The sequence below is a fragment of the Dasypus novemcinctus genome, chromosome 26 (genome assembly GCF_030445035.2).
Source record: "Dasypus novemcinctus isolate mDasNov1 chromosome 26, mDasNov1.1.hap2, whole genome shotgun sequence".
Taxonomy (NCBI): Eukaryota; Metazoa; Chordata; class Mammalia; order Cingulata; family Dasypodidae; genus Dasypus; species Dasypus novemcinctus.
In genome coordinates, this window is record NC_080698.1 from 10,087,399 (window position 1) to 10,114,538 (window position 27,140).

Below are 27,140 nucleotides of genomic sequence, written 5' to 3' on the forward strand. Positions count from 1 at the left end.
GGAAGGGAAGAGGATCGCCCCTGAGATTTGAGCCTAAATTCTAACTACACTCTTCCATGAGTAGTTGGCACTCTGGCCACATCTGTCCTGCCCAGACTGAGCCTCAAGATTAAGAAGTGAGGTACTCGGTGACCTTCGGGAGCCGCTGCCGGTGGGGTCTTGGTCCGGTCTGAGCTGCCCCTTCGTCGAGATGCTTCAGAGCATTATTAAAAATGTTTGGATCCCCATGAAGCCCTACTATACCCAAGTCTTCCACGAGATCTGGGTAGGAATGGGCCTGATGAGCATCATCATTTATAAAATCAGGAGTGCTGACAAAAGAAGTAAAGCTCTGAAAGCTTCGAGCCCCGCACCTGCTCATGGTCACCACTAACGAGCTCTGCATGGAGTGTGCGTCAGACAGGAACGCGGCCACCTGTGTCCACTCGCGTAAGCTCTGCCAGCTGTATGCCCGAATAAACGTGTCTGTGAGCTGCCCCTCTGCCTGCGGCGCTGCCTCGTGCTCCTCCCGCGGGCACCGTGCTCTGGCAGACTCTGCGGGCGGCATCTCACCGGGCCCTCCCACCCCTGGGGATCCCAAGGACTAAAGCATGAATTTCTCCCTTTTCGAGGAGCTGATCAGGATCTGGGCGCGCACTCCCTTCTGAAGCTCAATAAAAGTTTGATAAACAAGAAAAAAAAACAGATTAAGAAGTGAGCACCTCCCACGGACCCCACAATTATCAACTGGAGCCAGGATGGTACTCAGTGACCCCAGCAGGCTTCAGGCTTCAGCTCTGTTATGGGCTGGGGGTTCCAGAGGGCAGCGCCTCCTGCTGTCCCCCAGCCAGTCCTCCGTGACCTGCTGTCTGGCTGTCAGCCCTAGGCCACTCCAGTGCTGGCACCTTTTAACCCACAGTCAGCTTCTGGAGCCTCATGGCATACTCCTCCACCCCTCAGAAGTGAGGTCTTAACGATGCTGTCCACAGCCATCTCCACAAGGGACCCAGAGCCTATGGACCAAAAGGCCACAGGCACCGAGGCTTCATGACCCATGGGGCGTGAGCTGGGACTCCACCCCCATCCCTCCATGCCCACCATTCCTCCTCAGACCAGAGCACCTTCAGAGCCTCTAACACACATACACACACGTACACACACACACCAGACAATGGGGAGTGGGGTTGGCCGCAGCACCTGGTGCATCACAGTCACTATGTCCGCTTACTTATTATTTATTTTTAAAATATATTTAAACAGCAGCAATCACTTCCAAAATGCAAAAAAAAAAAGTTACAATTTTTAGAATAAAATTATAACGTTTATAATGCGAGTCAGAAAAGAATTGAAAGTACAACTGAGAATCAAATTCACACAGCACTGGGGCAGCTGGAGAAGCCAAGGCCCACCGGCTGAGGGCCAAGCTGATGAGAGCCTCTTGCCTGTGAGACAATTAGCCCCAAGTCACACACACCCCAGCTCCCCAGGGATGGAGCCAGTGTCCTCTGGGTTAGAGAAGTGGCAAAGAGCTGGCCCTCTATAGGGGATTCCCCCAAACCCGGTCCCCGCCCACCAACCAGGGACCTGCTAATCGACCTCCTCCATGTTGCTGTAGGTGGGGGCTGGGCGGTCCACAGAGGGGGCGAAGCGCTCAGGGGCTGTCCGCGGGGGGGCCGCCTCGGGGGCCTGGCCAGGGCCTAGTCCCTGCAACAGAATATGAGGACAGGGGTTGGGGGCTGCCCAGCATGCTGCCTGGCATCCCGGGGGTGCTGGCTCAGAGCCCCGGCACCCAAGGGAGGGCCCCAGGGCAGGCGCAGACAGCAGCAGCATTGAGACAGAGAGACGAGATCGGGCCTGAATAGTCTCGCTTTATTAAGACTTTAAGTACAGGAAGCAGCTTGGGCAAGGGCAAGCCCCAGGTCAGGGGTCAGAGCAGCAGATGAACAGATAGCTGGACAGGTCTGGCCCCCTTTACCCCTGAAGGGGTACAATCCCCACCATCTTTCCACAGATGTACACAGAGGCCCACAGTCTGGGGTCAGGTGCCACCAGAGGCAGCCTGGCCTGGCGGGCAGGCGAGCAGGCCAGCTCACTGCAGCTGCCTGCAGGCAAGCTCATCTCCAACGACTCTGGGACACCAGAGGATAGAACACGTTGAGCACGAGGGCCACCAAAGCTGCCACGGTGCCCAGGACAAAGTACCGGAGGCAGCCCTCATCTGGTGTGGTGGGGCCCCGTGGCGGGGGGCCCACCCAGTCCTGGGGCCCCCAGGAACCCAGGGGCCCAGGCCCCTCGGGCACTGGTTCCTCCTCGGCCTCGAGCTCCTGCCAAATCCGGGAAGCCTATGATGTGTGGAAATGTCCATCAGCACCCAGGGGGTGGGGGAACTCAGTGTCCCTGAGACCCCTGGCCATGACAGTCCCACCGAGCATGACCAGCCATGATCACCTGTACCCCAATCAAGCAGTAGGCAGTAGCTGAGCTGGCCAATAGCAGGGATCCTAGACTGAGAGCACCAGGGTGGGTGAATCTTAATAGCATTTGGCCTCCTCAAGATAGGCAGCCAATCTGCATGCAGCTTCCCATGGGGATGGGAAGGGGGATTATCTGATCATTTTCTAGTCCAGGCCTCCCACAGAGGGGAAAAGGTCATGGAGTACAGCACAGTCAATCCCCAGGAAAACTACTCCCTTCTACTGCCTACCCACATCTAGACCCTGAGCACTGCCGTCTGTAGGGATTTCTTCGAGCTTGAAGCAGAAAGGGCTTGAGGGAGGGAAGAGGCAGCAAGGAGCAGCCCAATTCAGGAAAGAGATGTGGCTGTGGCCCCAGACCAGGCCTATGGCACTCATGTCAATGAAAGAGACAGAGACCCAAAGACTCAGAGGGGGCAAACGTTCACCTCAGAGAGGGTGACCGCTCCCCAGGACCACAGCCAGCCTAGATGAGCCCCGCCCTGAGTGTGGGTGCATGCCAGAACACAGAGACGATTCTATAACTGAGGAGCTGTGGGCCGGCATGTGGAGATCACACGGAGGGAAGCCGGGAGAGCACAAGTGCAGTCTGTTCACAGCACCATGCCCAGTGAGGCTTGGAGTAGTTGCTTGGCCTGTGCTGAATGGGTGCCCACGGGGTGAAGCATGTTGCCGTGTGTGCACCTTTAAGTATCCCTAGGGCACAGGGATGTCTGTGGCTATGGCTTTGATATAAGGGAACCCTATTTGTGACTCTCACAAGCGCCAATGCTCCAGAGATCTGTGGCTGGAGGAGAGAAAGCTGCATCCCTTCCCCCTCCCCCTGCCTCCTCACAGCCCTGAGAAGCCTTCCCCATGCCTCACCTGGCTGGCAGCAGCCTCAGCCACAGGGCCTAGATCTGGGTGGTGCTCAGAGTGGCTTGCCCGGGGAGGCCTCTCCACAGGAGAGTTCCGCCGGCGGTAGAAAAGTACATAGGCATAACGCGTCATGACTTGGCTCTCGTCCACTGTCGTCACCGTGCTATCGTCAAACAAGCGCCAACCTAGAGCAGAATGGGAAGAGTGTGAGCACAGCCTGCACCACCACCCTGAATATCTATCCTGCCAGCTGTGTGTGCTCTCACCCACGTCACTGCGCTGGCTGCTGCGGTCGTTGGGCAGACGGGCGCAGGCAGTGTAGTGGCCACCGATCATGCCTCCATAGTGGTTGATGACAGCGTACAGGTCGTAGCTGGGCAGCTGCTCCTCCTTCTGGCCAATGCAGAACTTGCTCAGGTCCAGGTTCCTGTGGCCCCGGCAAGCGAGGAGTGAGACAGTTAGTAGGAGCCCAGGATGTCCCCTGGCTCCAGCTCCCCTCACAGTACCCAGGACCCATGGCTCACCGAACAGGGAACTCCACCAGGTCATTGATCTTGTCACGCCAGATGAAACTGCGAAAGGAGAAGCGCTTGAGCTGCACGATGAGCACGTTTGGCAGGCGCCACAGGAGCAGCTGCTTCGAGGCTTCACGGTGCTGTTTGCACTGTGGGCAGTACCTGGTGGGAACAGGGCTGAGGTCAGGAGCGGCAGGTCTCCACTCCACCCTGCCCCTCTACCTGCCTCCTGCTACACTGTCCTCACCAGGCCTCCTCGGGTGCCAGCACCTCAGGCCGTGTGAAGAGGTTGAGGCACTGGTCCAGGGTGAAGTGACCAGCACGGGCGGCCTCGCCCGCAGAGCCTGGGTCCTCAGCACATTCCAGCTCCTTGGAGGCTACCAACACAAACTCCTGCAGGCGCTCGTTGTTCCGCCAAACCAGAGCCAGACTGCAGTCATCACCCAGCTCCAATGGGGCATCCCCTGGAGATGGGTAGGGGTAGGTGTCACGCAGCTGTGGGGGGAAGGCAGTCCAGGCTATCCCATGGCTTCCACCCACAGCCTCAGACACCTTTGTCCTCCAGCCGCTGTTCTCGGTTGGATGCGTCAATTTTATAGATGAAGAACTGGAGTGCGTGGGCGCTTATGGCTTCACTTGGGTGTTGGTACCCCGGAACAGCGGCTAGGAAGAGCATGATTATCAGAGCTCCCCTTCCTGCCGGGGCCTGAAGAAGCCTCTCCCTTGCCCCCTAACCCTCACCCCAGCTCCCAGAGCCTTTTGGCTGACTCTTACCTTCAGGCCTGGACACCCTCTCACCAACAGGCAAGGAGCCAACTTCACTGGGCCCACTGGCCAATATCTCAGAAGAAACTCCACTGGTGCTGGGCACCGGGCCCCGATCAGGGGCTGTCCACGTCCGGAGGACCCCTGTGTCTCCCTCAACCACGGGAGTCACCATCTGGAGCTCAGGAGGCTGGATGGGGTCCTTCTCACTGTCCCCAGCCTCCAGGGAGCTAGTGGAGAGCAGTGTGGCGCAGCCAGGGCCCTGGGATTCCAAGGCTGTGCGGCCAGGCTGGAAGGGTGGCTGGAATACACTCACCGAGTACCTGCAAAGGTAACAAGGCAAGAATCCAATAAGCCTGCACCACGCCTCTGGGACCCTCTGCCCCCCACCCATCCCACTCTAGTCCAGCCACTGGGCACTTACCGGGCATAGCCTTCTAGCAGCTGAGCAAGACGAGCGTAAGTGAGACGTGAAGCAGGTACGCTGACCAGGAAGGGATAGCCGATATTCTCGGGGCGGCAGAGGCCCTTGTGATCAGGCCAGTGGGTTTTCTGGCAGAGCCTGGAGAAAAGGAAGAGGGAAGGACAGGGTCTTAGCCCCATCTTTTAAGACTTCACATTGGAGGGTAATCTGAGGCACTGGGAACTGGGTACATCTGCCTTACTTCCCTCAGGGCCAGGTAGAATGGGGTGGAGATGGAGGGCTTAAAGCTCGTGTGCCTTTGTGTGGAGAGAGGGGCAGGGTGACAAGTGGCAGGCACAGAGGAGCGGGTGGGGAGAGACCATGGGGGTCCTCACTGGTTGCAGTAGCCCACGCGGTAGCACCGGGTACAGCGTTTCAGCTTCTCATCCTCCGACTGCTGCTTCCGCTGGCAGGCTGCGCACTTGGAGATGGGGATGCTGGGCACCTGGGGGCGCTAGGGGTGTGTCATCTGGCTCAGCAAGGCTGGGAGGGAATAGTCCCCCACCAGGGCCTACCACCACCAGGTTGGCCCCCACTCACCTGTTGTACCTCTAGCACCACCACCCGCTCCTTAGCCAATTCTGGGGATAGCACCTCAAAGCAGAGGAGCATGTCAGATGGAGATACGGTGTCCAGTGAGTGGGAGGGCAGGAACACACGGTGGAAGCGATTCTTAATCACCTGGAGACAAAAAACAGAGATCCATGTGAGAAGGAGCCCTTTCCTTAGCCCAGTCCCAGAGCACAAGGAGGCGGCTTAGTCCTGATCACAGAGCTGTGGGAGGAGGGGTGGGGTTTCAGTCTCAGTGTTCAGGGCCATAGGAGCCTGGTGCTTCAGAGAGCTGGAAAGACCAGGCCTGAGGCAGGTCTCAACCACACCAGCTCTCCACACCAAGGGCTCTACTGTGCCACCAGCTGGCAGGGGCCTGCCGTAACTGAAACATGGTTATCCTGGAAGGGCCATATTCAAGGAGCCTCCTGCCTCACACTCCCCTGAGAAAAAGGGGACTGCCAAGTTGGAGGCTAAAAAACTTTGGGGAGGGCCCATGCAGGAATCTGGAATAACATCAGGGATCAGCAAGTTAGGAGGAGGACAATGGTTGAGAGACAATCCTGCAGCTCGAGCATCGCCAAAAAGGGGAGAAAAGCCTGACAACTCCACTGAAAGCTTACCACCACCGGTTTCCGTGCTGCTATAGGCACACTCAGAGGTAAGTGTACAGATGACAATGACTGTGTACACACATCTGTGTGCTGTGAGTCCACACGTCTAAGAGCCTGGGAAAGGACAGACAACATACCTCGGCCAGACGTAGGTTCTCAGGCTTCACGTGCACGCTCTGAGAGAGGCAGTCCAGCACTTCGCTCGCACTGGAGTTCTCCTTGCTGACGCTCACCAGGAACTGCAGTAACAAGGGTAGAGTCAGGGGAGGAGGAGAGCCAGGTTCTCTGAATAGCCTGGAGGGTAGGGGTTTACTCCTTACCTTGATGGGCTTGCTATGGGGCTCCCGGGCAAAATAGAAAACTGGGAGAACCTTTTGCTTCTGTGGCAAGGGAACCGGCAGGTAGAGGAAGGGGTCAAAAGTGATGGAGACCTACAGATGTAGAGGGGTGGCACTGGGTAGCTGCATGGCACAGGGACCAGGGGCCAGGATGCTGGTATGCAGCCAGAGCCCAACTGGGCCCTCAGATGGTTCCCAGAGTCCTGAGCCAACTGGCAAACTCCCAGGCTTGAGAACACTGAATGGACCGGGATGGACCACTACCCTCTGGGAGAAAACCATCCCTCCTTCCTGGCATTTGAGGCTTTGCCTGGCCACTTAACCAATATGCGCCTCATCGACACCCACATGCCCTTCCCATCTTACCCACACTCCTGCCACATCTCACACCCGTTTCTGAGCCCAAACATCACTTACACCCCAACTGAGAAGCCTACCCTGCCTGACCTCTTCAGGAACCTATGACCACACAGGAACCTATGACTTCCCAGCTAATTTCCTTGCCCAAATTTTGTCCAGCAACATGCCTCTGAACCCAGGCAGACCAGGCTAGCTGTGCCAGGTAAGGGCAACTCTTTCAGGGATCCTTCATTGCCAGGAAGCCCATCATACCTTGGCACACAAAGGGCACACCAGCTTCGACTTATACTGGCCCTGAAATAGGTCTACAATGAAAGAGTCGTTTCTCATCTTGTGCCGCTGCCACGCTTCCTCGGCTACCACCTGAGGTATAAAGAGAGTGGTGAGACCAAGGAGACCTGGGTGTTGGGGTGCACATGAGCACCAACTGCCCCACAACCTGACCTCATCAGGCCGCCCATCCGAGTCCACGGTCTCCGTGTAGGGCTTGTTCTGGATGCGGTTCAGGTCCTCATGCAGCCCATCCAGCAGGAAAGCCATGAACTCCTGGGCGTCATGCTGTGCATAACCCGTGAACTGGCTGGCCTTGCTCGCCACAATAGCCTGGATGCAGGGGCCAAGGTGTGAGCACAGAGCACCCACTGCACACCCAGCTGGCTGGTCCTCCCTGTCCCCACCAGCCAAGAGTGGGAGTGGCTGCAGATCACCTTCAACTTGGACGGCTGAAAGGCATGGTGAGTACCCTTCCACAGCGCCCGCAGTAGCACTGCAAAACCAATGGCCAGCCGCCCACCAGTCCCCAGTGGGTTGTTGTAGTTGATCTCGGCCTCGAAGGAGCGATCTAGGAACAGCAGCCGAGCAGAGATGTGAGCAGAGGAAGACACCCTGTCCACCCACACTCTCGGGCTCCAAGCCTCGCCCTCACCATGGAAAAAGTCCCGCAGCTCCCGCGTGTTGGACAAAGACTGGATGACGCTGTTCATGAAGCAGGTGTTGCCCAGATTGACGAGTCCAGTGAAACCAGGCAGACATACCTTCTTTTCTTCTTCCTCCTCCTCTTCCACACTATCTCCACTCACAGGACTGTGTGGCATTGGGGGGACCATGCATGTGGGCTTGGGCTGTGGGAACAAGAGGGACATGAGAGAGCAGCCCTGAGGTTCCCCAGACTCCGATCCTTGGCTCACCCCACCACAGGATTCCCACCGAGGCCAGATGCGGTTCCGGTTTTGGAGCTACATGCTCCATGGGGGTACGAGCCACCACACCATCCAGCCCTGTATCATCAGATCGAGCCTTGGATTTATCTTTCTCCACAGCTCGGGCTTCCTCCTGGCCTGTCAGGGAGTGTGGGGCACCTCCCGGTGGGGCTGGATCCAGAGGGGTTGGACCTGTCGGCACGGCAACCTTTGCACCACCCACTGCACCTTAAAAAGGGGGAATAAGGGGGCTGGTGGTTAGCAGCATGTGGTGGGGGGCCAGAGGGGGCATCCCGGTCATGCAGGGCTGAGTAATGAAGGGAGCTCGTGTGCAGACCTCGTGCAGCTGGGGCCTCCAGGCCCCCCCAGCGCTGACTCTGCCGCTTACGGAGGCAAATGTCAATGCGAGAGGCCGTGAAACAGAAGGTGCACTGCTCTGGTTCAATCAGGTTCCTGTGAGAAAAGGCTAAACTCAGGGACTTAGGTGGAGCAGGCTATATGAGCCACGGAGATGGAGCCCAAGAGGAGACAGGCACAGGGGTGGGGCCGGTCACCACCCACCTGAGCTTCACCTGCCAACGGAAGACGGTGTGGGGCCCGCAGCCCAGGTGCAGCCTCAGAAAGTTTCCATCCCTGGAGAAGAAAAACAGGGGCAGGGCAGGAGGCAGGGCAGGAGGCAGGGCATGAGCCACACCCGGACACCTGAGGTCCAGTACCTCCCCCATCTCCTGCCCACCCACCTACCTGGTCTGGAAGATGAGTGTGAAGTCCTGCTCACGGAAAAGCACTCGTGAGGTGTCCCGGCGGATCTCCTTCACATACACATGCACCACCACCGAGTCCGGCCCCTTCTCATACGAGTCATTCTTGACAAATGCCAGGTTCACCACAGACTCAGGCTCTGTGTTGAATTCATGGTTAAGTGCCACCCAGGACAAGTTTCAGCCTGTTACTGTTCTAGTGCGCTCACCCACCAACCTTGCAACCTAACCTAAGGCTTTGCTTGCCCACCTCCAGCCCCAACTTTACCATCCACCAAGGTTGCAGCATCTACCGCCTCTGCCAACTCTTCCTTGGAGTGGTCACCTTTCCCAGGGTCTCTGCTCCGGGCCATGGTTGGGGAGATGGGGTTATTCCTGGGGGACGCTGTCTTCTCTCCTGCCAAAAGGGCTAGATTCTCTTCTGAGCCCAGGAGGCAGGTCTGGGGGTTCAGTGGTGGTACCCGGAGCAGTTCCTCAGCCCCAGCCTATTTATGGTGAGACCATGGGCAGGATCAGCCTTGGGTCAACTGGGTGGCTCCCACTAGAGCCCAGTCTTTTCCCCATCACCCAACTCCCAGCCAGGCACCACCCCCTTACCTGGGTGGCTGGCTCAGCCAGGAAGGGTGGGGCATCGCCCCGGGGTCCAGGGCCATCCCTGGACGCTTCCCCCTCAGGACCTCTACGGAGATGCACAGCCCTCTTGGCGCTGGGTCCTGCCTGGGCCCCAGGGCCAGCCCCCACGCCTACCTCACCACGGCCCTGGGCCCGCTTCTGGTTCCGGGCCTCCTGCTTGGCCCGGCGGGGCTCAGGACCTGGCTCTGGGGCAACAGACGACACCTCCTGTCCATTCTCCTGGCACTGCAGCCCTGGCACCAGATCCTGGGTCCCTAGAGGCTTCTTCTGCCAAAGATATAGCAGTCAGGCCCTGCCAATGCACTTGGGGCATCCCCATCCTATCCTGCTCTGAAACTTACCAGGAGAGTGGGCCAAGAGAGCAGAGGCACCTTTTTGGGTAGCACCAACTGTAGAAGGCCACCCTTACGGGCTTGCACTTTGGCGCAAGAACTTTCAATCTCAGCATAGAAGATACCACCCCATTGCTGACCACCTACAAAGAGAGTGGGGGTAAGAAGCTGGGATGTGAGTTATCAGAGGACATATATGTACTACTAGGCTCACGGCATACAGTTGCACCTGGAAGCCGCAGCACACAGTCTGTGTCAGTGAAAGCAGCATCCACTTCCTCCAGCCGCAGGGGACCCACGCCCACACGCAGCTTGACAACCACCTCGTCTGCACTCTGCCTCCAATCCAGCAACAATTCTATAAGGGAAGCAGAAAGGGATGGTGAGGGTCTCCACAAGTTCCCAATAAAAGTAAACAAGTATCAGTGACTCAGCCCTAACAGGACTGCACCAGATGGGAAGCTTTATACCCCCAAAGGCCCATTCATTTCTCACCCTCTTTGACTTGCTCTTCCTGAAGAGTGGACACTGGTCCTGACAAAAAGAAACAACAAGGAAACATGATGGGGAGGCAGGCTCCAAGTTCCCACCACCCCACCAAGCACCATCTTCACAACTTGGCCAAGTACCCAGGCCTCAGAGTTGAGGCTCTATCCAGCCTGTTATGGGTTCTCCTCAGCATCAGCCCAGGACAGAGGAAGCAGAAAAAAAAATGTCATCTATTCAAGAATTTGCTGTTTGCTACCAACTCCCAACCCCCAGTCTGTATCTTCAACATGAACAAAGAAAGAAAAGGCCATAAGCAGCCTAGGAATGTCACTCCTACCTCTCCTAGGATCTCCATCCTTGCTCTCCTGGTTTGCCCGGTCCTTCTGCTTCTTCTTACTGGTGGCCTCCTCCAGTCCTGGAGTCCCTCTCCTCGGACCTGTGGCACTGGTCCCACCAGACATCTTGAGCCGCTTGGTCGACAGCCAGAGTGCCCCGGGGTCGGCAACAGCGTCTGGGTCAGGGCTGCGGCGCTTCCTTCCTGGCCCAGCTATCTTGGCAGTTCTTTGCGGCCAAATTCTCCAACAGGGAACCGACAGCCTAATGAGAAAGGAGCCGTGATCACTGCCAAGGCCCAACAATTTGCTCCTTGGCTACAGCCAGGGCTCAGCAACCCAGGACACTCCTAATCCTACAGAGTAATATCTCCCAGTGACCTGAAGTAGCCCGGGATACTCTCAGGCTATTCTGAAAGGGGAATAAATAATGCAAGTAGCAGCAACCACTTCAGGCCAAGCCTCCTCAATGCTTGCCATAACAGACCCACAAAGCTGAAAGCCCGGCTAAGGATGTGCCAGGTCAAGGCAGCCATGGCCTGAGACCAGGCTCCTCCACCACTCTGGACAAAAGCCATGGCTCTCGCCCATGGGGCTGGTGCTCTGGGCAGGGCACTCATTTCTCCTTCACTCTCACTGGCTGCTTAGTCACCACCCAAGAAGTGGGAGGTAGAGAAGGAAGGCAGAAAGGAGGAGGCATTCAAGCAGCAGAACCAAGCCCTGTGATTGACAACAGGCCCAGCCCAGCTCTACCACTGTCCAGCCAAAGTCCTGTGACCAAGGTGCCCTCACCCTCACTGAAACCTGCCCCTGAGCATTGATTAAATTCCCTTCTTCCATCCCAAAAGAGATCTCTCTCCCCCAGCCCTCCCAAGCAGAGAGGGGCCTGCAAAAGCTGGAATGAAAATGGTATCTAGATGCTACACTGCCCCTTTAGCAGCTCTCCCTCCTGTCCAGGCCAGACAGGCAATCTGAGGCTGAAACAAACATCATCCCTCCCTTCCCGGTTCCCTCCTTCATCAGCTCTGAGCCATAGAAACCAGTGAATTCTGGACCTCTTCTCCATCCAAGATGAAGTTCGTCCCAATCAGATACTGAGATGGGGGCGGGGTTGAACTACCATTCCAGGACCATAGCAGTCTCAAGCCTAGCCTGAGCCAGTAGCAAGACAGGGAGTCTGGGCTCGCCTGTATGTGTTTGTGTGTGTGAGACCCTTCCACGGGTTAAATGTAGGGCTGGAGGGGCTGGATCCGGAGCGGAGAGGCGGACACCTGCCACCTCCTACGCAGGCCCCAGCCGAAGGGCGCACCCCTCACCCATCCTCGCCGGACTTCGGGGTGTGGAAAGGGCTGTCTGGGCACTAGAGCCGGCTAAAAACGGCTACGCCAGAGTACTGACCACAGACCTGAGACCCGGCCGGGTCGCGATCGAGCCGCGACCGAGCTTCAGCCTAACCCCGAGCCCGCCACCACCTCCTCCAGGAAGTCGCTCTCTCTCGCCGCCAGCCTACTCCGAGGCGGGAGGCCGGCTACGGTCGTAGCATAACGGCCCCTTGGTGTCGGCGGCCCGGCGCGCCACCGGGCTCGAGAGGCCGGGCTGGCACGGCCCGTGACCTTGAGGAGGCCGCCCCCGGCCCGCGCCCCGGTCTCCCCGCTCGGGCCAGGCGGAGGACGAGGGGCGGCCAGCCCCACTCACCGAGCTAGGCCGCCGCTGCCAGCCCTGGTCGGGCCCTGGCAACCCGCTCTCGGTTCCGGTTCCGGCGTCAGGTCGGTTCCGGTTCCGGCGCGCCCCTCCCCCGTCCCGGCGCCGCTGCCGCCGCCGCCGCCTCAGCAGCTTGTTTTGTTTCGATTTCTAGTTACGGCCCCGGGAGGCGGAGCGCCGAGCCGGTGACGCACTTCCGGCGGGAGCAGGCACGCGGCGACAGGCAGCTCGGGGGCGGAACCGAGCAGAGAGGGCGGAGCCCAGTGCCCACCCAATGCCAGGGTTCGGGCCCAGAGCCCCCGCCCGCCCCTAATCAGAGCGAGACAGCACAGCGGGAGTTCACACCGGTTTATTGGGGGCGCTCCCGAGCCGGGAGCTCTGCCATGTGCAGCACAGCATAGTGAGGGCCGAGGCTAGGTGCTGGGGTGGGCGCTGGGCAGGAGTCACTGGCACGTGTTGTAGATCTGGACCTGCAGGTTGATGGCTTGAAGCACGTCGCGCATCCTGGCCTCCAGCCCGTCCAGCTGGGCTGCCTTGCCCTCCAGGGCACGCTCGTTCTCCTCATAGGCACCCTCCAGCTCTAGGAGGGGCAGGTCTCAGCTGCGAGGTGCACTCCCAACTCCCACAGCCCTCCCTATCCCACCCGTCACCCACCCTCTCAGAAGCAACACCCCCCACACCCCCTCTCACACACCCCCCCCTCCTCACCCTGCAGCCGCTGCAGCTTGTCCTGAGCGGCCTGCAGCAGGCCCCGAGCCTCATCCCGCAGTTGCTCTGCCCGCATCTGTGCGTCCAGCAGGCCCTGGGCCTTGCGCTCAGCCAGCGCCCTCACCGTCTGGTATTGGTCACTCAGCGGGCCTTGTAGCAGCTTCAGAGGTGGAGGGCAGAGTCAGCCTGGTGGCCTAGGGGAGGCCCGGCCTCCACCCCAACCCCTCCAGATGGCTATGCCCCAACTCACCTGCTCAGCCTCTCGGGCGCGACCCTGGGCACTGCCTGCTGTCTCTTCAGCCCGAGAGGCTGCCAGACTGTTCCCTGCCCGTTTCAGTTTCAGAGCCTCCAGGAGTGCATCTAGTTGCTGAGCCCGCTCACCTGCAGAACTCAGTGCCTGTTCTGCACCTGCCATCCTCCCTTGCACCTGCCACAGGGGGACCCAGGGTTAAATAGACACATGAGGTACGCCCATAACCTGGCCCCACTGATGACCCAGGGAGGCCACACCTGGTGCAGGGTCTGTTCTGTGTTGTGTGTGTTCACTGCTGCCCCCTGTATGGCATCCTGGGCAGCACCCTGTGCTCGCCGGGCCTCCTCCAGTGCTGCCTGCACCGTCTCTGCCTTCCGTCTCTCACCCTCAGCCTGGGTCCTGGGGAAGAGGGGCAATCAGGGGCTGCAGACATCGGGACCAGGTGTCAGGGATGGGGGGCCAGGGTCAGGGTCAGACCGTGCCCGTTGTGCATCCTGCAGTAGCTGCTCAGCCCGACGCACGTCTCCCACAGTTCGCGCCAGGATTGTGTCCACATCTGCCAGGTTCCGGACGCGCTCTGCAATCGCACCTGCGAGGTGCTGAATCTGCTCAGGTGAGGCTGGGATGGAGAGCTCAAGCACCTGTGTGGCTACCATCTCAATGCTATCAGGATCAGCTCCCTCCTCTACAGGGACATAGGCAAGGGTTTAGAAAGACAGATATTCCAGCATGGACATGGGGGCATGGATTCAGGAGCATACGTGGGATATGGGTTTGACAACGTCATAGGGACATAGCCACAAGGACAGAGACTATACTTGGGGCACAGATCAGGGACATGGACTTGAGAACCATATATGAGCAAGGGCTAAAAGGTCAGACAAGGGTCATTAACACAGGTCCAGTACAGGTCCCAGGCTCATGCGTGGACCCAGGGAAGGAGTCACAGACCCAGGGGAGACAATGACAAATGGCGGGGCCATATGGGGTGCTCACGGCTGAGGAAATCCTTCACATTCTGGATGAGTTCCCGCAGCTCCTGGTTGGCCTGCTCCACTTGTCCCCGGGTAGCATTAGCCTTGTCCAGGGCGGCCTGTGCCCGCTGCTGTGCCTCGCCTGCCTGCCGACGGGTCTCAGCCACTTGGCTGAGGATGCCACCACCTTCTGCCAATGCCCGCTGCAGCTCGGCCTGTGTGTGCCTGGCCCGGCCCAGTGCCAGGTCTGCTGTGGCTGCTGCCCCGTGGCAGCTGAGGCCCCCACAGCGGGGCTGCCCATCTTCATCCCGACAGCCGGCACCTCCACAAGGGCTTGTCGCACAGGGTGCATCCCCTGGGGCGCCACATACCTGCCAGGCACAAATCAAGTCAAGGCCCCGTGAAAGGAACAGCCATGCCCACCTGCCTCAACCCAGATTGGTGCCTCACCAGTTCATTTGTCCTTGTCAGGCTCAGGGTGTTGGTTAGGGCAGAGAGCTCGCCCAGGGCCCGCTGGTTGGCTGCATGCTTGCGGTTGAAGTCCTCCCTCTGGGCACCCATCAGCACTTCTGCCCGTTGCCGGGTAGCTGCTGAGCTGCTCACAGGGCTGGGCACTGCCAGGGCAGAGGTGTTGGCACGATGTTCTGCCTCTGCAGACTGGCTATGGGCATGGCGGATGCTGTCATAGGCACCTAAGGTGGGCAGAGGTAGGCACTCAGGTGGAGATCAACACTGGTCCACCTGCCCAGCTGGCCAGCAACTCACCCAGGAAATTTGAATGCTTGAGCAGGTCCAGATGTTGACTGAGCTGTCGCAGCGTGAGATTAAGTGCAAGCCCGTCCCGTTCCAGCCCACTTAGTGCGTGGTTGGCGTTGAAATTCTCGTCCTGCACATCTGTCAGCTCTGCCTCCAGCCGAGTCAGGTGTTCAGTGGCCTCCCCGATTTCACGCCTGCACCGGGTGTGGAGGGGAGAGGTGTTTAGAGAGGCTCCAGCCTTGGTCCTGTGAGCCTCTGCCCCATCCCGCCGTGTATCCTTAGGCCCATCCGCACCGCAGCTCCTCCGTGGCCTCCACGAGCCGTGTGACGGAAGCAGCTGAGGTATTGCGGGCACTCACAATGCCCTGTATAGTGACCAGCTTCTCCTTCACATTCCAGAAGTTGCTCTCAAAGGCGCCCAGTACACCTGTCTGCTGCAGCTCCCGTGCCCACTGTTCCAGGCGCCGTGTACGGGCAGCCAAGTCCTGTACCACTCGGTCCCAGTCCCCAAAGCATGCATGGCAGGGATGACAGGCAGGAAAGACTCCCGAGAAGCCCCGGGCACACTGGTCACAGCGCACGCCAGACACTCCCGTACGGCAGCTGCAGTGGCCCGTGGAGTGGTGACACTGAGGTGTGTCTATTCCACGAGGATCACAGTCACAGGCTGTAAGAAAGGGCAGACCACAGAGTTAAGGCCCCAGTGGGGCATACTGGGAAGTCCCCCCATTCACGCTGGCCCCCAACGGCTCCCTTACCACGGCACTGCAACTCAGGGTCTCCCCAGTGGAGCTCCTGGCACTCAGAACAAGTCCGCCCACCGAAGCCGGCTCGGCACAGGCACTGTCCTGTGAACTAGGATGGGAAGAGGGTGGGGGTCAGAGCTTTTGTCGGAGGCAGACAGCTGGGACCCACCCACCCAGGGACCTGCTGGGAGGTCTTATACCTCGTTGCAGGTGGAGCCTGTGGCCCGGCTTGGGTGGCAGGCGCAGGGCTGGCATCCATGACCACTGGCGAGGTTCCAGAAGTTGGGGGCACAGCGGTCACAGCTTAGACCCTGGACATTGGGAAGGCACGGGCACTGTCCACTGCTTGGGTCACAATGGCACTGGTCAGTGGATGAGCACTGCTGGGGATCTGTGCCCAGCAGGTTGCAGGTACAGCCTGCGCCAGTCAAGATGAGCATATTAGTCAAGGGGAGCTCGAGCAGTGCAGCCCCACCCTGGCCATCCCATCCCATGCCCGCACTCACGGTGACAGCTCTGTCGGGCAGCCTGCCCGTGGAAGCCAGGCTTACAGTGGGCACAGTGTGGCCCTTCTGTGTGGTGTAGGCAGCGCAGGCATTGCCCCGTGTGGGGGTCACAGGCATCTGGGTCCGCAGGGTCAATGTTCCCACTGCACTCACAGAGTTGGCACCGGCCACCCGGCCTCGATGGATCCCCGAAGTGCCCAGGGGCACAAGCTTCACACCGCGGCCCTGCCCACAGTCAGGGGGGCAGTGTGAATGCCCAGCCCAGCCATACCACCCCAAACCCATGCCTCCACCCTACCTACTCACCTGTATAGCCTGCCCGGCAGTGGCACATGACCTGCTGGGAGTACCTGTCCCTGTGACAAGAAGTGGCAAAGTGTCGCAGGCTCCCAGGAACTTCAGGGCAGGGGCAAGGCCGGCACTGGCCCCCGTGTGGCAGTCGTGGGTCTCCATAGAAGCCAGCAATGCACCTGCGGGGCGGGGCAGGAAGAGCTGTGTCATCCCTGGGTGGCCTGCCCACCCACCAGCCCACCTGGAGCTGTTCCGGGCTCACCTTTCACAGTGCTCACCCCCCGTGTGATCACGGCAGCCCAGGCAAGTGCCTGTGTGGGTGTCACATTCATCTGCGCGCCCGTTGCAGACACAGGGTCGGCAGCTAGGGAAGCCCCACTGGCCACGGCGGCAGCGATCGCAGCGAAGGCCAAAGGCACCAGTGCGGCAGGGACACTGCCCACTGGTCCCTTCGCATAGGCCTCTCAGCGCCCCCTCAGGGCTGCACTGGCAGGCTGGGAACAAGTCAGAGGCTGAGCCAGGGAAGGGGTTTCCAGGGCAGGCCGGGTGGGGTCAGGGGAGGGAGGTCAGAGAATGGAAGGGAAGCAAGTGACTCAGGGCTGAGAGTATGGGGTCCAAGGCAGAGTTAGAGGGAGGAAGGAGCACAACTAAAAGGAGGAAGAAGAGTAGTGGGGAGGAGAGAGAAGAGTAGGGGGGAATACGGGGCAGCAGTTACCTCGACAGCCCATGGGGCCAAAGCCATAGTAACCAGGGGCGCAGACGTCACAGCGGCGTCCAGCCACTCCAGGTTTGCACAGGCACTGACCGCCATGGGGGTTGCATTCAGAGCTCAGTGAGCCCTGGGGGTCACACTGACAGGCTGGGGGGTGGGGGAGCAAGTCAGGCTGGGCCTTCACCTCTGCCTCGCCCACCCATGCCACAGGCACTCACGCAGGGCACCGCCGTAGAGCAGGGTGGAGAGGCTGATGAGCAGCGGGGCACAGGCCTGAGAGGGGGGCGTCTTGCTGGGCGCCAGGCCCTCCTCGTGACAGCGGTAGTGTTCAAAGGTGGCGCGGCGCTCCAGGGCAGTAGCATCACCCCCACTAAACATCTCCAGCCCCAGGACACGGGGCAGCAGCACCAGCTGGAAGGACAGGAAGGAAGAGTGAGGTTCAGATGCGGGACTGCACTGGCAATGCTACGACATTCACCTTAGCACGACCGCTGGCCGTCCCATCCTGGCACAGCACGGTGCCTCTTCTGTCACAGAGCCCTCCCTTCTCTCCAGCCATCACTCCGGGCCCCACTCCCCAGGCCCTGACACTTTGGTTGGTGTGGGGAAGAGGAGACTGTTCACCGAGTCAATGAGCAGCCCTGGACCAGAGGCGGCCGTCCCAGGCTGGGTGCTTCCTCCTGCTCGTACAAGCTCCAGATGCAGTGTGTAGGTGATGCCAGGCTCAAGGCAGACTGGACTAGGGAACACCAAGTACCTAGGGGGGAATGGGGGAAGGTAGGGGGGTAACGCAGGGCTCCTGGGTCCACCATCCTGGGATTTTCCCACCCCACGTGCACCTCCCAAACCATCGGCCACAGCAGAGACCAGGGCTGCACTAGGCTGGGCCCAAGACAGCTGAGCATCTGTGGAGAAGACTCTTTAAATGTGGCTCGCTGGAATGATAAACCTGTGCAGGCCAGTCGCACTGGAAACACCCCCTACAGCCTGGCAACTTCATACCATTTCCCTGGCACAAGTCCTTGCCATTTCTTCTCAACAACCACTTTGTGCTTCCTTTGATCCCAACTATAACCTCGGCTCCTCTTCACGGAGACTCCTTCGCCTCCCTTCCCTCTCCCTTTTTCCCATACTAGGGTTCTTTTTTTTCAGAGGTACTGGGGCCAGGGATTGAACCTAGGATTACTCTTACGTGGGAAGTCAGCACGCAACCACTGAGCCACACAGGTTCCCTTATGCTAAGGTTCTTTTACATACCCCCCTCCCAATCTTCCCTCAATCCCCAGAGTCCTCCTCTAGCTGCTGCCCCATCTTTGCTCTCCTGCCCAAGAAATTCCTAAAAAGAGACAACTTTGGCCACTGACTCCACTCTTTAACTTCCCATACCAGGAAAGCTTCTGCCTGTCATGCCATCATGCCATGGAGTCAGCCTGTGCCAAGGTCATCAATGACCTCAATCTAGCCAAACCCAGTGGCCACTTCTCTATTCTTATCTGTGGATTTGGCAGCATGTAATGAGATCAATGCATCTTCCTTCTTGATATACTCTTTTCTTTTTGTTTCTGGGACCCCACTCAAATCCCCATTTTTCACCTATCCTCCTAGCTCCTTCTCTACTGGCCTCTAACACTGGAGTGCTCCAAAACTTAGTTCTAGTCTTCCCCCTTTCTCTCCTAATTTCATCCAGGACCACCTTTTTAGCAACAAGTTCCAAACTTGTATCTCAAATTTGACCCCTTCCAGCAGTTTCAGACATAGAAATGCAACCACTCATTGGCCTTCTCTGCTTGAATGTCTAAGCATCTCAGAACTGCTCCTTCCCATGCCCCTTCTCAGTAAAGGTCCCACCCCCGTCCCACGCTCAGGAGGAAAACTGTCCATCTTCTTTCTTCCCCACATGCCCAAGCCATCAGCTCTGCCTCTAGAACCCTCGGGAACATTCCCCCTTCTCAAGTCCACTGCTACACCTCTGCCTGAATCACTGTCACCTGGCCAACTCACCAGCCTCTAGCGGATCTTCCGTCTTTCACCTTGGCCCCCTTTACTCTATTCTCCACTCAGCAGCTAGAAAGATTGTTGTAATCACATTTGGTAAAATGTATATAATGGGTATGACCAGGTTCAGTATGCTATTCTCTCTGCTTCTGTGTATATTTGAGTATTTACAAGATAAAAACAAGTGAAGTGATGAAATATGATACACGAAGCAAACACCAGTCAAAAAGTAATGACGTTAATCAGACCAGTCACATCCCTGCTCCCTAAGTCTCACCCACTAAGAACAAAATCTCAGCTCCAGGGCTGGCGGACAGAGTTCTCTGTGCTCTAGCCCTTAGCACCCCTCCAACTGTGCTCCCCCGTGGGCACCCCCTATGGTGACACTGGATGGTTTCCCTTTAATTCCTGCCTCGGAGTCGGCCCTTAGACCCCCTCGAGAGCAAACCTTTTCTTTCTACTGCCTTCCGTTAACCCAGGGCCAGCCGTGCCCAACAGTGCCTGGCAAACAGCACTCTTGAGGAAGCATTCCTTGAATGAAGGAACGGATGAATGAGCTCAGTGTGGGATGTCCAGGCTGGCAGTGGGATCTTCCAGGTGCCCTGGAGGAAGCTTCAGACTGGCCTCCCGACACACACACACACCTCTGTGGGTGCTACCCTGAGGCCCTCACCTGGCATCTGGTTGCCAAGTCCCCCTGATGCGGTCATCCTCCGGCAGCACACGCCCACACAGGCTGGCGGCAGCCACAGGTCTTGGGCGCTGCACAGTCAGTACTATCTCTGCCCACTGCTCAGGTACCTGGGTGGGGGGAAGGTATGATGGAGGAGGCACCCCACATGCAGAAGTTCAGTTCGGGGTCACATCGTAGCGTCTGACCTGGGGTTCCAAGCGCAGTAACAGATCGTAGTCCATGGCCCGCGGCACAGAGGCCACCAAGAACTCAAGTGCCTGGCCTTCTCGAAGCCGCACGAAGCCCGGGCCGGTCCAGGACGGAGATCCCCCGGCGGTGGCCACGCGTTCCACGAGGTCGACCGGCCCCTGGGAGACATCGCCGCCCAGGGGTAAGAAGCTGAGACTTCCTCTGCCACGGCCCCGCCCCTAAACCCTAGCGGTCCCTTCGAGACCCCGCCCACAGCCCGCCCCTCCAGCTTAAGCCCCGCCTCTTTTGACACGGCCCTGCCCCGTCCCGCCTTACCTGCCCTCGGGCATCCTCGGCCTCCCACTTAAGGTGGTCCAGGAAGGGCCGGAAGTAGCCCGGCTGTACCTGCTCACAGCGTCGCCCCACCATGTGCTGGCGGCAGTGGCACTGACCTGTGGCCTCATCGCACCTGGGGGGCACCGCGGTTACTCTAGAATGGTCCCCTCCCCCGCCCAGGCTCTGCCCCCGCCCCTTCCCCGCCCCTTCCCCGCCCCTTAGGCAGCACTCACTGGGGCTCCAGGGCACCACCCACGTCGCAGTCACAGGGGCGGCAGCCAAGCAGGTCGTGGCTCAGACCCCAATGGCCAGGCTGGGAGAGAGGGGATTGCTGGGGGCCAGAAACTGACCCCATCGCTACCCAGCAGAGCCTTCAATGGAGGTTTTCAGCTTCTAACTTCCCTTGGTGAAAAGATGGCCCCCAAGTCACTGGCCCCTACCCTTGGTTTCCCAGACCTGAGGCCTCTCAGCCAGGAGTCTACCCCAAGCTTTCAGCACCCACTATTTAAGCACAGACAATGCCTTCAGTACTATGTTCTGAGGACAAGTCCAGGGCCCCAGAACCCCCCATCCCCACAGTCTCACCAAGCAGCGATCGCAGCCGCGTCCAGCCACTAGACGCTTGCAGAAACAGGCTCCACTGTCAGGGTCGCAAAGGGTCCCCCCAGGCACTGTGCCCCGTGCATCACACTGACATCCTGCAGGAAGAACAACCAGCACTTTAGGGGGCTGTGGAGGTGCTCACGTTCAGGCAGGTCAAGAGCAAGAAGTCAGGGACTAAAGGTCAGCACAAGAGTTAAGAAAGGAGGTACATACGCTGGCAGCCTCGAGGGTCACTGGCACTGAGTCCGAAGAAGCCATCACGGCACTGCTGGCAGCGAGCACCCACCACATGCTCTTTGCAGCGACACTGGCCTGAGACCAGCCCCAGTACAGGGTCGTCATGGGGATCACAGCGACCACCATCTTGGGTACCCACGGGGTCACAATCACAGGCTGGAATAGAAAGGGGGTGTAGGGTCACCCCTTCCCAACTGAACCAGCCCCTGTTCTTTCTCAGTCGCTCACCCCGGGTTCCCAATCCGGCTTCACCTGGAGCCTCCCACCCCAATTCCCGCAACCAGACCACAGTCTGGCTCTCCAGCTCCTACCCCAGCCTCAACCTCTCCTCCCCCATGCCCATTCCTGGCCTCACAGCGGCACACAGCTGGGTCCCGCAGGTCCTTGGTTGGGTCACGGTAGAAGAAGGGCCGGCAGAGCTCACAGTGGCGCCCAGCCGTGTTGTGCTGACACGCATCGCACACGCCTCCACTCATGTTGCCAGATGCGAGGTACATGGCCATGTCGAAGTGGCAGCTGTGGGAGTGCCCATGGCACTCGCACTCTGCGGGGAAGGGAGGCAGGGCAAAGGTAATGTGAGGTCCAGGTCCCAAGGGTGAGAGTCATAGCGGGCCCCAGTGCTATCATAGGTCCCTGCCACAGGTCAGAATTTGTGGGTGGGGACTCAGGAACTTCAAAGCCTCAGCATCACCCAGGGCAGACTATGGAGGAGACTAAAGGGATATCCAGTGGCCTCAAGGCCTAAATACCCTGCAGACATACTCTGGGTCTTAGAGGCTTGACCAAGCAGCTCTAGGTCTACCCAGGGCATGGCCAGGCCACAGAGCTCTGGGGCTATGGGGGCTGGGGTCTCACTCACTCCTGCAGGCATGACTATAGCTGTCCTCAGCTGGATGCCAGGGCAGGTCATGATAGAAATCCTGGCACTGCTCACAGTTGAGGCCACGAGTGTTGTGTTTGCAGACGCATGCCCCGTGCACCTAGGAGGGGTGGGCAGGTAAGTGATCAGCACTGTCAACCATGCCTGTACCTGTCCTCAGCCCTCCCCCAGCTGGCTGAAGCCCCTTACCATGCCCTCAGCATGGGCTGGTGCCCCCGGGGCAGGTGCACACTGTGAGGCATGTCCATAGCAGAAGCAGTTGCCACGCACGACCAGCTCGTAGAGAGCGTAATAATACTTTTCACGGATCTCCCGCCGTGGGTCAAGTAGGTGGTCCCCAAGCGTGTGCAGCCGAGTCAGGTTCACCCGTAGATTGGTGATCTTCAACAGGTCTAAGGGATTGGTGGGGGCTGGTGACTAGCTGGCAGGCTTGCAGCCCCATGCCCACCCAGGGGCTACAGCTGCCAAGGTCACCTTGGGAGACCTCCTGTCTACCACCATTTAAGCTAAACTAGGCTTGGCACCTGCCCTAGGAAGAACCCAGAATAGCTACTGAGGCCCCAAATAGCCACCAGCCGGACGCTGGGACTGTGCCAGGCTCAAAGCGTGGAGCACTCACTCTGGATCTGTGGGCTATAGGGATCTGGGATAGGGATGGCAGGATCCAGCACACGGTAGATGACCTGGAGTGACAGAAAGTCCATAAAGACACTGGATCCTGCCTCAGGCCCATCATCCCCAACCCCGGCCCAGTTCCCAGCTCTCACCTCGCCTTCAGTGGATGGCTCGATTTCTGAGTAGCGAGACTCACACACCACATCATCCCAGTGCCGTGGGGGGGCCAGCGGGATTCCTGGGAAGTCAGTCCCACAGTCATAGGAGAAGTATCGGTACACATGCCAGGTGCGGCCAAAGTCTGCCGAGCGCTCCACCAACATGGCAGCAGGACGAAATGTCTGGGTGGGGGGTACGGATCATCAGTGGACACAAAGACCCAAGCCCAGCCCGGGCCCATTAAGATCCCTACCCAGACTGGCCCTGCTTTCAGGCAACTCACGGAGAGGTGCGGGTAATCAGTGGAAGCCAGGCAATGACCAGGAAGGGGAGCCACCTCTAGTGGAGGGGCTCAGGGGTCATGGGGCCCAGGGATTGGGGCTGCAGAAAGGCATGTGCAAAGCCTGAAGGTGTAAGGCAATGGAAGGTTGGAGGATGAAGGAGACTTTCGTGAAGCCAGAGCACAGTGCGTGACAAGTTCAGGGAGACGGGCCAAGGAGCTGGGGGCTCCATCCAGGGGCAAGAGGGAACTAAGCAGGGTGATAGGCTCCCAGACATGCAAGCACCTTGAAGGTCATAATTAGGTGTGTGAAATGGAACTCAGCCTCCAGGTCCAGCTGTATGGTGACCATAGGGACACCTGGGTTAGGAACCAGAGGTCAGACACTCGAGGCTACAGGCAGGCAGCCCTGTACACCTCGTGCCCCACCCACAGCCTCACCAGTCTCTGACTGCCACCAGGCTGCCCGGCGCTGTGGTGCAAAGCTGGTGACGACATTCTGGATACGATGGCTCTGGGGGTTGTCCCGAGCAGAGAAGGGGCGTCGGGAGTCACACAGGAAGCACTTCTTCTCCTCCTGGGTCGGTTCGGGTCTGAGTCAGTGCCTCAGCCAGTGCCAGCCCCGCCTGGACCAAGCACCACGTTCCCACCCCAGTCGCACCTGCAGGTGACTGACGATGCAGTAGGGCTGGGGACCGTGCAGGCCACAGGTGGATGAGGCGGTCAGTCTGTCAGCGCGGCCCACCAGGAGGTCCCCCGTGGCTGGGTAGCAGCTTCCCCTTGAGCAGCCCGGCATATCCGGGGCCAAGGCCAGGGCCTGGGCCAAGGTAGCGGCCAGCACTGGGGGCAGCAGGGCAGCGGGTTCTGCGGCGCTCCCACCGTGTAGCCCCACCCCACGTGCCCCCAAACAGGGAGGTCATCCCAGGACCCACCCTCCCAGCCCACAGCCCTCGACCCTCACCAGGCCCCCTCACCGCTCAGCAGCAGGCCCAGTCCAGGCTTGCCGGGCACAGGCTGTCCCCGCGGGGCCCTCCCGCGCTCCCCGGAGGCCCGCTCCATCCTGAAGGGGCGGCGGGGAACCAGGATGGGGGCGGTGAGCAGGCTGCGAGTCGTCCGCGTCTGACTCCTCCCTTACTGGCCCGTGCTGACCCTGCTTGTAGGGGTCCTCAGTCGGTTCCCCTCCAGGCCCAACGTCTGTCCGTCGGATTGTCCAGCGGTCCCTCCACCGGCTGGAAGTACAGGGACTTTGAGAAAAGTTGGGCGGCGCGGTGGGAAGGAAAGCGCGGAGCGGATTGCATCGCGGGCAGGAGGAGCGCCGGCCAAAGCCCCCCGCGCTAGCCTGCCCTCGGAAAACGGCCCTGCCTTCGGGAGCCAGACGCCACCCGCAGATCTGGCCCAGTACCGTGCTGAGGCCATGGGTGGGGGGGAGGTAGGGAGTTCGGGGCTCTAGACCACGGCTGGAAGGGGGTGCCCCAAGTTGGGGGCATGGCAAGAGCAAAGGAGAGGGCTCTGATCTCCGGGACCTCTCCGGGCCAAGGAGCCTAGCCTTCGTCTCCGGCATCATGGGGCTCTGAGAGGTCACCCTCGACTTGGGCGTTCGGTTCCAAGGCTCCAGCAAGGGGCAGGCGAGAGCGCGCGCAAGGGGGCTGAGCACCCGTTTTCGGGGCGGTCGGGAGTTCTAGCGCAGTCCGAGGAAAAGGAGAGGGCGCAGGTAGGGAGCGAGCTGGCGAAAGGCTGCGCTCTACCCCGGGGGTCTCCCTTCGTCACTGCGGCGGGCAGGCAGGAAAAGCGCTGCCTCGGCGTCGCCCCACGAAGGTGGCCGCTGGGCGGACGACTCCGACCGCAGCCGCGGCGAGCGGATCCCGATCGGGAGGCAATGACTCCGCTCCGGACCTTCCGGCCGGCCGGGAGAGTCCGAGCCCGGGCTTGGAATGCGCGCGGCCGGCGGGCGCGCGCCCCGCCCAGGCCCCTGGGACCGCGGGGACCTGGGAGGCGGCGGAGCTGTGCCGGGCGGGGTCGGTGGGGACGGCCGCAGCTGCGCCAGCGCTGTCTGTGGCCGAGCCGGGAGCGCTTGAAGCTGCTGGCCCAGGGGAGGAGGATCCCTCCGCAGAGTGACCCTGGAGCTTTCTAAAGGGGAGCGGGACTGGGGGCGGCGGTTACTCCAGGCATCTGGAGAAGGGATTTCTGGTCACTCGGGGAGTTATGTAGTAAACAATGGCGACTCAGAGAGATACTAAAGGAAACGCGGAATTTAGGTCACTCAGAGGAAGGGCCTCTCGGGCTCAGGAGTACTGGGTGGCCTTATGGGGGTGTTACATGATCTCTGGTTTCTCAAGGTCCAGGGGGCCCCGGAGTCACACCACAGGGATCACTCAGGGTCAGCCCACACTCAGTAGAGTTTCTGGTCTCTCGAAGTCAGGGGGTTCCTGGGTCATTCTGGGGTCACTTTGAGTCACCCAGGTGGTCCCAGCTTCCCGCTTGCTGGCATCCATAGATGGCAGTCAGTAGTTGGCATAGACACTGTTACGCAACCACTTGTGCTCGAGCAGCTCTGCTGTCCGCTGCCCCAGGCCCTGCAGGATGGCCGCCTTCTCCCTCAGAGCCTGCTCCTTCTGTACCAGGTGGTGCTCCCACCCTGGGGATCATGCCGCTTGAGCCAGGCTCTGAGTCCTGGCCCTGACCCCTGACCCTGGCCTTAACCTTAAACCAGCCCTGACCCTAATCACTGCTTGATCCCTTTTCTGAGCTTTCACCCCGGCTCTGATCCCTATAGGAGTCTGGTCTTAATGATACCCTCCCACACTATCCCTGCTTTGACCTTGACTCCCCCATCTGACCCTGGGCCTGACAGCATCCCTGTGCTTGTCCCACCCATATCCCCCCCACTACTGCCTAGCCACACATCCCCAGGTGGCATATACCTCCTCCAGCAGTTCCTGGGCCTTAGCCTGTGCTTCCTGCACCCATTCTGTGTCCTACAGTGCGGTCACCAGGCTATCTGTGCCCTCTTGCAACTCTGCCACACTCAACCAGGCCACCTGCAACTCCTAGAATGGAGGCTGGACATGAAACCCCCACCCCACCCAGACTGTACTATCCCAAATGTATCTCTCCCAAGGTTCCAGGGGGGCAGGGGCTTTTGGCACTGAAATCCTGCCTCAGCCCAAGCCTATTCCTTACCTCCCACTGCTCCAGAGGGGTCCCTGAGACCCCAAGGCACACTGTCCCCCATCTCACTCAGGCCCCCAGCTATGCCCATGACCCGTGCTGCCCATTCTTCTGCCTCCTGGGCCTGCTGCTGACTCAAGGCTTAACGCATCCCGAGGATATCAGCTGCAGTGGACAAATGCCCCAGGCCTGGAGCCACGTCTTCCACCAGCACCATCTGAGCCAGGTGCCTGCCGCCTGGGGTAAAGGTCAGGGGGTCACTAGGTTGCACGTCAGCATGGTCAGAGTACTCAGAAGAACCACGGCATCACAGTGGATCAGGGGTCTGAGGGGGGAATGGAGATCACGGCAGCCACTGAACAAGAGGTGTGAGGGAGCTAAGGGGTGCAGATGGGGTGTCACCTCCTGGACACAGGTCTCCAGGCCTTGAAGTGTCCACTCTGTCATCCACAGCCCTTGCTCTGCAGTCCCTGTGTGAGTACCCCCTCAGCCAACACCCTCAGAACGTCCAGCACTTTGTCCTGAACCCTGGCTGTGATTTCACTGAAGAACACGGATGCTCAATCAGGTATCCCTTCCAGCCCCACCCCCAGCTCCACCTCCAGCTCCTGGCCCCTCACCTGCTCTGCTGTCCCTGTCTAGTGCAGGAAGGACACCCTGGAGCTGACCCAGCAGGAGGGCAGTGCCCACTGCCCTG

General features: G+C 59.6%; 2 protein-coding genes across 15 annotated transcripts; both read right to left on the reverse strand.

Moving 5' to 3' along the window:
* Positions 1-1,198: 1,198 nt before the first annotated feature.
* USP19 (ubiquitin specific peptidase 19) lies at positions 1,199-12,696 on the reverse strand. 14 transcript variants are annotated; one of them, XM_058288305.2, is made up of 27 exons: positions 12,357-12,696; positions 10,667-10,926; positions 10,336-10,374; positions 10,070-10,198; positions 9,850-9,983; positions 9,473-9,772; positions 9,144-9,360; positions 8,859-9,015; positions 8,676-8,747; positions 8,452-8,567; positions 8,122-8,336; positions 7,841-8,036; positions 7,623-7,756; positions 7,360-7,518; positions 7,168-7,278; positions 6,538-6,648; positions 6,355-6,456; positions 5,595-5,735; positions 5,390-5,499; positions 5,016-5,153; positions 4,601-4,914; positions 4,379-4,489; positions 4,074-4,290; positions 3,836-3,988; positions 3,578-3,738; positions 3,318-3,496; positions 1,199-1,683 (listed from the first exon to the last, which is right to left on the reverse strand). In XM_058288305.2, exons 2-27 carry the CDS (start codon positions 10,788-10,790, stop codon positions 1,567-1,569), a joined length of 3,957 nt encoding a protein of 1,318 aa, XP_058144288.1. In that variant the 5' UTR covers positions 10,791-10,926; positions 12,357-12,696; the 3' UTR covers positions 1,199-1,566. The 14 variants fall into 14 exon arrangements, with proteins under 14 accessions (XP_058144288.1, XP_058144284.1, XP_058144277.1 ...); XM_058288301.2 differs by having other exon boundaries at positions 5,390-5,508; XM_058288294.2 differs by having other exon boundaries at positions 1,199-2,321; positions 5,390-5,508.
* Positions 12,696-25,252, reverse strand: LAMB2 (laminin subunit beta 2). Its single transcript, XM_058288306.2, has 33 exons — positions 24,930-25,252; positions 24,250-24,504; positions 23,937-24,115; positions 23,717-23,852; positions 23,562-23,635; positions 22,989-23,177; positions 22,841-22,904; positions 22,411-22,613; positions 22,201-22,321; positions 21,697-21,885; positions 21,318-21,497; positions 21,087-21,199; positions 20,735-20,814; positions 20,502-20,634; positions 20,183-20,344; positions 19,977-20,104; positions 17,933-18,065; positions 17,527-17,719; positions 17,312-17,455; positions 16,859-17,090; positions 16,612-16,775; positions 16,306-16,530; positions 16,000-16,217; positions 15,812-15,908; positions 15,348-15,720; positions 15,063-15,247; positions 14,748-14,989; positions 14,320-14,668; positions 13,801-14,008; positions 13,581-13,722; positions 13,321-13,497; positions 13,071-13,230; positions 12,696-12,942 (listed from the first exon to the last, which is right to left on the reverse strand). The coding sequence occupies exons 2-33, from the start codon at positions 24,332-24,334 to the stop codon at positions 12,806-12,808; spliced, it is 5,415 nt and encodes a 1,804-aa protein (XP_058144289.1). The 5' UTR covers positions 24,335-24,504; positions 24,930-25,252; the 3' UTR covers positions 12,696-12,805.
* Between the last annotated feature and the right edge of the window lie 1,888 nt (positions 25,253-27,140).

Excerpts from the sequence above, each read along its gene's own strand:
- USP19 (XM_058288291.2), bottom strand. The coding sequence starts at position 10,790 with ATGTCTGGTGGGACCAGTGCCACAGGTCCGAGGAGAGGGACTCCAGGA. Across the intron at positions 5,736-6,354 it reads AGAACCTACGTCTGGCCGAG|GTGATTAAGAATCGCTTCCA; the intron begins GTATGTTGTCTG and ends TTTTGTCTCCAG. Across the intron at positions 5,154-5,389 it reads CGCGTGGGCTACTGCAACCA|GCTCTGCCAGAAAACCCACT; the intron begins GTGAGGACCCCC and ends CCTTTTCTCCAG.
- LAMB2 (XM_058288306.2), bottom strand. The coding sequence starts at position 24,334 with ATGGAGCGGGCCTCCGGGGAGCGCGGGAGGGCCCCGCGGGGACAGCCT. Across the intron at positions 18,066-19,976 it reads ACTTGGCAACCAGATGCCAG|GTACTTGGTGTTCCCTAGTC; the intron begins GTGAGGGCCTCA and ends ATTCCCCCCTAG. Across the intron at positions 15,721-15,811 it reads CCCTGAGTTGCAGTGCCGTG|CCTGTGACTGTGATCCTCGT; the intron begins GTAAGGGAGCCG and ends CCTTTCTTACAG.